Below are 9,151 nucleotides of genomic sequence, written 5' to 3' on the forward strand. Positions count from 1 at the left end.
CAGGACTTGTTATGTCACTTTTTGAAATCTAGTTAATTTGTTATTTTTTAATTGATAACCTTCTCTTCTGGAATTAATCACACAAATTAAATTTAATCAAAATTTAGATGGAGCCTGAGAGTTGAACAAGACATACTTACCAAAATTTACGACCCATGTTTACTCGTTCGAGTACTCAGGTTGGGTTAGATGGAAAGAGCGCTCGGACGGAACCCGAGAGAAGTCGCGGGTTCGAGTCCCGAATCGTTCATAAATTTTGGTTACCAATTTAATTTGCATGAATAGTAATCAATGCATTAAGATCTATGACAAAAATTTGCGTTGCGAGTCTGTATTTATTTCTTTGTAAAACTTTTTTGACACTTGACTTGACTTGAATATCATTAAAATTGACTCTCAATCAGCACTTGAAAGACGATTCATTAAATAACAATCGATACAAAAAAAACGGTGATTTAACCCATTATAATCGATGGATACATCAATGCGTCTGTTACCGTTACACATATAATAACGATTCAGCGTAGTTCAGTGACGGTGGACACCGGTTTTTTGGCACAGACAGTTCCCAATTTAAATTTTAACTTAATTAGGTGCTTGCACGCAAGTGCATTGGCCCTGGAGAGAAAAAAAACAAGGAATCTCAGGGAGTTTCTTCACCTTTCTTATCGGAAAATCTTTATTCGAAAAAATGTGTATATCTCCATGTGTAAAATGATAGAGGTTTTCATTTATGCGCGCATCAGGGAAAAAGTACTGGATAGATTTTTTTATGACAATAAGGGACGGGACGAGCAGGACGTTCAGCTGATCGGTAATTGATACGCCCTACCCATGATAATACAGTACCACTCAGGATTCTTGAAAAACCCAAAAATTCTGAGCGGCACTATATTTTCGTTTGTCACCTTGAGTCATAAGATGTTAAGTCTCACTTGCCCAGTTATTTCACTAGCTACGGCGCCCTTCAGAACGAAATACAATAATGCTTACACCTCACTGCTTCACGGCAGATAAAAGGCGCCGTTGTGGTACCCATAATCAGGCCGGCATCCAGTGCAAAGGGTCCCACTGGTAAATGCCCTTAGTCGCCTCTTACGACACCCTTGGACCTGGGACTTCCGTATGACTTCCCTTCCCTTCCCTTTATGTCCCGGGCAAGCTCAGAGAAAATTTCAAAAATGTATACTTTTGATTTTTATCCCTTAAACACTTGGCTAAAGTTGTTAAAGTGTAAAGAAACAATAAACCACATAAAAATGTACTTTCCAATAACAACTCAAACCTTCTTACGAATTTATTTTATCATTTTCTGGTCAAATATCAAAAAACTAATAGACAAATTGTAGAAATAAGAAACGCCGCCAAGTGAGAGTCGGACTCGCCCATAAAGGATTCTGTAGACGCAAGCAACATAATATAAAAGTTCTTGTAGTTCGTTGTAAAAATTTTGACGTATTAAAAAAAACTACTCACAGATCTCGTTCTAACCAATTTTCGGTGGAATTTTGCATAGTTTGTACATCCTACATACGAATCCGTTAGGGTTACGTTATTTGCCATTTGACTACTGGCTCATAGTTGCGTGTGTTCTCGCCTTTATTCCCTCACATTTGGGATACTGTTTGTATACGGCCTGCACTTATATATTACATTTTAATAAAGCAGGGATATTTATAGTTCATCAAATTACCCAAATACCTCATAAAATTGAGTTAAATGTATGTTTTTGCGTTTATTTGTTATTTTAGTTCCGGGGTTTTTGTACGGATATACATACAGACAAACATACAAACAGTTGAAATTATTTTAACTACTTTTTTGGCTTCGGTATTTAACAAAAATATTAAATTTACATATTTTGCTCTGTTACGGTTTTGTTATAGAAAAAAAAATATTTATAGACTAGCTGACCCAGCAAACGTTGTATTGCCGATATTAAAATCGAGATACAAAAGTAACTGTTGATCGTAGATGGGTGAAAATTTGAAGTTGTATGTATTTTTTAATGCTGACTCATAATCAAACAAATTTAAAAAAAATGTCAAAAAAATTAAAAAAAAAAATATGCAAAATAGTTGTTGTCCTATTCTCAGACCTGGGTAGGTCTCGAATAGGACATGCACTCGAAATTTCATGAGAATCGGTCAAGCCGTTTCGAAGGAGTTTAACTACAAACACCGCGACATGAGAATTTTATATATTAGCTAAAAGTTGAAAATGATAATTTAAGGCTGGGGACCGAAGCGATGGCCTCGAGGAATCGAGTGCTAGGTTCTCTCGCACAAGATCTAGTCTTAAATCAAAATTAGAAACATTTTTAATTTATAACAAACATAATACATTTTTTTTTCAAAAATAACAAAACTATGTCATGATAAATAGTATTCGTGTAAAATTAATTGATTTTCGTACAATTGATTTCGTACAAATCTCGATTGAATGATTTGCATGCCTCCAACTGTAAAAGTTAAGGTTATTTTGGTGATTTTTCCTGTTCTGTTAATAAAAAATAGAAATGTCAAGAAAAAATTATTTTCTTTTCTGAATCTGTAGATATATAATTATTATTTGTAAAAATATTCCACCTTCGCACGACACGCCACAAGTTAGGATATCATCCCCACCATCTGGATGTGTGGCGGTCCTCCACAGTGCGGTTTTCAAGGAGCTTTCTTCCTCGTACTACGAAGCTGTGGAATGAACTTCCTTGTGCGGTATTTCCGGGACGATACGACATGGGCACCTCCAAAAAAAGCACGTACATCTTCCTTAAAGGCCGGCAACGCTCTTGTGATTCCTCTGGTGTTGCTGGAGAATGTGGGCGGCGGTGATCACTTAACACCAGGTGACCCGTACGCTCGTTTGTCCTCCTATTCCATAAAAAAATATATATATAAACTTTATAGAAACCGTCAAGAAATGGCTTCAATTACATATGCGCTATTTTGGCGATTTCTTAGGACATGGCGGCCTAATAAGAGTGGCAATTCTTGCATTGAGTTTCTTCGTCATTAAAATTTATTCACCTTTTTCCAATTGATGGTTAATGGTGAATCTATCTATAAGTTTGACATTCACAAGTGCCTGTTTTGAACTGAATGAATAAAATTATATTTGATTTCATTTGTAAATGAAATCAAATATAATTTGTAAATGAAATCAAATATAATTTTATTCGGTGTACCAGTAAAACAAACAATATAAATTTAGAGAGTGCTTGAATTATTTTTGTTTGCACAAATTCCTGTTTAAAGTTTGTAAGAAAAAATATGTTTTTCTTTGTTTGTTTGTTTTTTAAAGTAATTGTTATTGTAATTATATTAGTTTATGTTTCCACTTACCCCCTTATTCATAATAGTCTGCTAACTTAAAGCATTGCTAATTCGCACTCTGTCTTCTTCTATTGACCTAAGTCAGAATGAGAAAAAAAACAAAAAAAAACTCCTTAACGGCTGTTTAAAGTTAGCGGACCATTATGAATAAGGGGGTTAATTTTTATATTAAACTATGAGTAATAATTGTAAGTTTTGAGATCTTAAAATTGGTTGTAATTTACTTTATTATGTAATATAGTATAATTCCGAATTTCAACACCGAACTGAGAGACATGTACTAAAAGTCACCCAAGTACAAAAACATAATAATCTGAATAAATTGGAATTACTGACAGAAAAACAAATAATTATTCAACGATTATGTTATGTACGAACATAACCTTTTTTGTGTTAAATTTCGATAATTTACATACACATTGTTAATTAAAAATAATTAAATGCAATGCATTTCTGTAGCTTTTGCATACATTAGCGTAATACATCATGTTTTATTAATATGCACATTTATTACTTTTTAATAAAATAAAATATTTTTACCTCTATCATAATCCTGGCCGTAAACACGAAGATTGTCCACTAAAAACAAAAACACTAAAAACATTTTCACGTCACTCCTACACGCGCGTTCCATTATCGAATCCCCGCGCAAATTCAATTTCCGACAGCACACATAACTTTTTTAATTTTTAAATTGTAACGCCGGCAAAGGTCCGACATGTCCCAACTTTTAGACGACTGTTCAATGTCACAGACTTAAACCCACTAGCCGAGTGACCAACTTAAACATTGTAAAATAAGAAACACACACATTACAGGTAGCGGTTAATTTGACAAGGAACTCTACTTTCTCCAGATTATCGAAATTAAACTTTAATGCATTGCAATAAGAATTGGAAGTAATAGAATAGAACCCTGTCGCACTAACTCCGACATGCTAAGCAAGTGAACGGTGAAATGAGAAATTGTAAGACGATAGTATGTGCGAGGGAGATAGATAGATCTTGTTTCTGCCGCAGTGTAAACTATGCGGTTGAGACGATTTTTTATTTATAAATTGATATTGAAGATAATAGTCAAGCAAGTTTTTACAATTAAAACCTTCAATAAAGGAAACTCCATTAATCACATTAGGCTCGAAAGTAGGGGGAGGGCATTCGGAAAAAACAGGTAATATTTATTTTTAAACCCTACCAGATATCAACAGAAAAGAGGGGGTGAGTTAAACAGTTCCTTAAACATCATTCAGTGTTTATGGACAGTCCCTAAAAGGAGTTCTCTCTTATTAAAGGACACAATATACGACGATCTTCTAAAAATAAATTATTTATCATTTCATTTTTTCTGCAGATGGTTAATTAATACGTATTGTCATAAGCATAAAAAATTAAACATTATATGGTGAACTTCACACTTTTCTTGGTCAAATACTTTCTGTCATTCAGAATGACATAATTATATAGAAGTTTAATTTGACCTATAGCGACACCTGTGTGGAATAAAAACTTATAAAACCAACTTTGATTTTCTTTCTGATTAAAATGATTTGACAAAAATAAACTGTTATATTTTGAAAATGTAAAAATCTGTTTTTCATTCATGTTTATTATACATTTATGTATTCACAGTATTTCCATTATTATTTTAAATCTTATTATTACAAAGTCAATACAAAAGACTTCAACGCGCGCAAACGCTGAAGTTGAAGGCATGTTAGTAAAAATGTTTAAAACTCAAACTCATTAAGCATTTTTATTTCTACGACCTTAATTGTTTTAAATCAAATCGAAATTATTTATTTAAATGATAAGATATCAGTTACAAAGTGGCGATGGTGGCTGCGTTGTGCATGTATGTATTTGGTTTCTGAAGTGAAAACTTGAATAATGTTATGGGTTCGCGTCACCGACATGCTCATGACTGGCGCTCGCAATAAATAAATAATTAATAAAAATATGAATATAATATATAGTTTGACACTTTTTGGATGCGTTAAATCTCGTGAGTTCACGTCATTGAAATGCTTGTAGCAGTATATCTGTAGCTATACAGCTGACGTAATGTGCAACATTAGTGTTGTGTATTTCTTTTTTTGTTATCTGATTTTATAAGTGAAATTGAATGGATTTAGTTAAATGTTATCTGTTAAGTTAGTATATATTATATTGTGCATTTGTTGAAATAGTGTTTTTGTTGTTGAAGCGACTCAATATCTTTTTTGTTCAAATAAGTATAATTAAATAATAAATTAATTGTAAGTGTAATCAATTGTAACAAATAAATAATTTATTGTGCGATATTAAATTGTACCGATATTTTATGACAAAAAGAGGCTTGCTGAGTTTTTGCGCCCGTTCTTCTCAGGTCATACTTTTTCAAATGGGTGGTAGTTTTCGACGTTTAATAAGTTCTATAATAAAAATATTTGAATTTAAGAAAATCCATTCGCTCAATTTTTTTAAATATGAGAATTAACGAGACGAGAAAGACCTGGTGACCTGGTGATTAATGATAAGACCAGTTTTGAATGAAACAGAAGGAAAAATGGCTGTGATTTATTTTTAAAATTATAAGATATAATTAAATAGCCAGCCTAAATTTATAAGATTAATTTTTCAATTGGAATAAATTTCTATATCACTTTCGATACCGCTAATCCAAAAATGTTACAAAATTCCCGTGCACAAAATCGTAGGCAAAAGCTAGTTTTTCATAAAGCACGTCGTATTATGTTTGAAACAATTCCTTCCAAGTTTCACCGTAACTATAAAACACAATATCAATTATGAGTTTAACGAAGCCTTCCAATACTAAAAGTTCATTAATCATTATAAACTACCCTCGGTTCGTTTAACAATCGGTCATTTTAACCCAATGATGAGACTTTCGCTGAAGGTTACCCGCTAGTGATGTGAAACATTCTATCGATGTTTAAACTGCATGATATCGATGTATTTTTACGAAATATCCTCACGCATTATTATTTAAAGGAAAATTACGGTGTACTTAAAACCTCTTATACTACAAAATCACCTCACCAAGGGAGTCTCTCTATTCTCCTCTTTAGCCAAGTTGAGATAACTTTACCCAAACGAGTATAACATAGCGAAGCTAGACGGGTTCTAGACGTTTCACAAAATATCAACAAATTAAGGTGCACAGAGTTACTAAATAATTTACCTTGAAAACGTATTTAAGTAGGACTGATAAAATCATTTATAACTGAAAAAAAAAATGTAAAGATGATCTTTTCATTTAAGGAGTAAAAAACATTAGAGAAAAGTTTCCTAAATAAAAAATGAATAATTCAATTAGTATCAGTCATATTTTTGTACACAGTTGAATTTTTTGTGAGATCAAAGCATTTGACGATAGTTATATGTTATATGATATTTATTTTATCATCATTATCAGTTATCAAAAAATATTAAGTATTGTTATTTTTTTCATTTAGAATTAAGCCTCGGTGGAACGCAATTTATATTCCTCAATTATATTTTATATTATTCCAGAAAAAAATATCTCTTCTGAGAAATATAAGGATGTGAATTATATCTCACCGTGTATAAAGGTTGTAAGTCATTACCATTATTCCAGAAAAAAATATCTCTGCTGAGAAATATAAGGATGTGAATTATATCTCACCGTGTATAAAGGTTGTAAGTCATTACCATTATTCCAGAAAAAAATATCTCTGCTGAGAAATATAAGGATGTGAATTATATCTCACCGTGTATAAAGGTTGTAAGTCATTACCATATTTATTACGACTTTTTCAATTTAAATTTACCTTTTACCTTTACCTTTATACCTATCTATATACTATACAAAACAAAATTTTCTGTTTAAAAAATGTTACTTACTTTAGATCCTATAATTTGTATGTTGTTATAACACTTAATCACGTAGTATGACAAAACACAGATAATTTCTCCAAGTTTTCATTTGATAATTACTTAACAATGGGTAATAAATCGATACAGAAATCTATCGACAGTGTCACATCACTAGCGACCTATTATCGATGATGCATTCCGACATGCCACACAATAGAAAGTTTATTTGTAGTCTGTGTTGATGGAGCGTCGGCAAAAAAACTTCGTAAGATGTGATTTATTGTTGTTTTTAACAGCTTACATTTGTGGGTTGAATTTTTTTGGTGATTTACATGTTAAGATCTTTATTACATTTTATTCGGGTCACCTTGTCATTCATATTCGTTTATTTGCAATGTTAACCAATCCTTTATTATTTATTTTATTACTTTAAAAAAAATTGTACAGCGCAAGATGTATAAAATGAATGAATGTACGCAATGCAATTATCTGTAATATGATGCTTTTGGGCTGATGCTGGAAATGAATATAATAAAGAAAAATTGTTCAATTTATTTACTGATTGCATTTCCGCAGCAGGAGGAGTTTGCTACAAGACTGTGCGTGGTTAAAGATAACGAATAAATTTATTAGGGCATATCAGGGATTGTTTATTTTAGATTTAGTGTAATGTAGACGAATCTTGCGTCAATCGTTGTGATTGACACGACGACAATGATTATATTATTATCTAGTCCGTCCTATGGCTACCTCCATCTTATGTCGCTGGATGGAGCAGTTGTGCTTGGCAGCAATCATCTTTATTGCGCTTTATGGCAAAAATGTCTATATATAGGTGCGTCAGCGAACATTTTTGAGGTGCTACAGCGCCACGGCAGTCTCAACAGCATCCTAAAGGCATTGTTATATTGAACACGCAAGACGTTATAGGCCCGATGCGTATATGTACTGTCACCCACAGAGCTTCGTCTTTGTGAGAATGGAATGTAAAGTTCATCAGCTAATGTGTATCAAGAGACTACCTCAGATATTATTGTTATATATGTTTTTTGGATTTTCCAGTAATATTGCACCTAGTCATAATACCATTGCTTGGCTGGAAGCCAATATATAAAAAAAGCTAAAGACTGGCCCTCGTCTAGCTTAGATCTAAACCCATTGGACTAGTTATGGACAGTTTTAGAAGACATCACAGACGAGACTCACGAGCATTACGTCGGATAAGAAATTTCTAGAACAAGCAGTAACTAAATTTTCCATAGTCACTGTGCCTAAATCTATAGATTCGTGACCAGACAGATTGGTTATAGCGCTGCATTTGAATTCAAATATTTTTATAAATATCTAAATGATCAGACAGCCTAGGATTACGATTAATTTATAGCAATAGCAATGACTGAGGACAAAAAAGAATGCTGTGAGAGTTTCTTGCACCTCTTCTTCTCTCTCAGAGCTCCATTTGTTTCCAAAGCGGTGGTAGTGTTATAAGTAACATCAAAAAGAATTCTACAGGAATCAATTTTGTGAAAATAAATGCCTTATATGCGTTCATTGAGACCCAAAAACTACCACTCAGTCGAAAAAGTATGCCTGAGACCCGAGAAGAATAAACTGCTGCAAAAAACTGCTTCTTCTATTCATAAAAAATGGCAACAATTAAAATTTATTATTTAATAGCCTGGAGGCGGTCGCTCCATTCCCTATCTGTGGCATCATTAAGAAAGTCATAAAAGCGAAATCTAGCGAATGTATGCTTCTGTCATAAAATTTACTTCTTGATTCGGCAATCATGTTTGTTATATGTATAAAATACCACCTATTTTATACATATAACATTTTTTTTTGCTGCAACCAAACATTGAAAAAAATTAACAAAACATCGGCTCTCCATATAAAAGTAAAGATTTAAACGATATCTTAGTAGAAATCCACCAAATTCAAGTATTGATTGAGCAATGGCGATTGATAAGACGCTGTAAT

The 9,151-nt window shown here is 32.6% G+C and overlaps 1 protein-coding gene across 1 annotated transcript in view; it reads right to left on the reverse strand.

The window, feature by feature from the left end:
- Nucleotides 1-4,084, reverse strand: part of LOC126968298 (serine protease filzig) — a 48,850-nt gene extending 44,766 nt beyond the window's left edge. The window contains exon 1 of the mRNA XM_050813211.1: nucleotides 3,876-4,084. Within this exon, the coding sequence (XP_050669168.1) occupies nucleotides 3,876-3,969 (94 nt within the window). The 5' untranslated portion in view covers nucleotides 3,970-4,084. The remainder of the gene's footprint in view (nucleotides 1-3,875) is intronic.
- Between the last annotated feature and the right edge of the window lie 5,067 nt (nucleotides 4,085-9,151).

The sequence above is a fragment of the Leptidea sinapis genome, chromosome 15 (genome assembly GCF_905404315.1).
Source record: "Leptidea sinapis chromosome 15, ilLepSina1.1, whole genome shotgun sequence".
NCBI classification, from domain to species: domain Eukaryota; kingdom Metazoa; phylum Arthropoda; class Insecta; order Lepidoptera; family Pieridae; genus Leptidea; species Leptidea sinapis.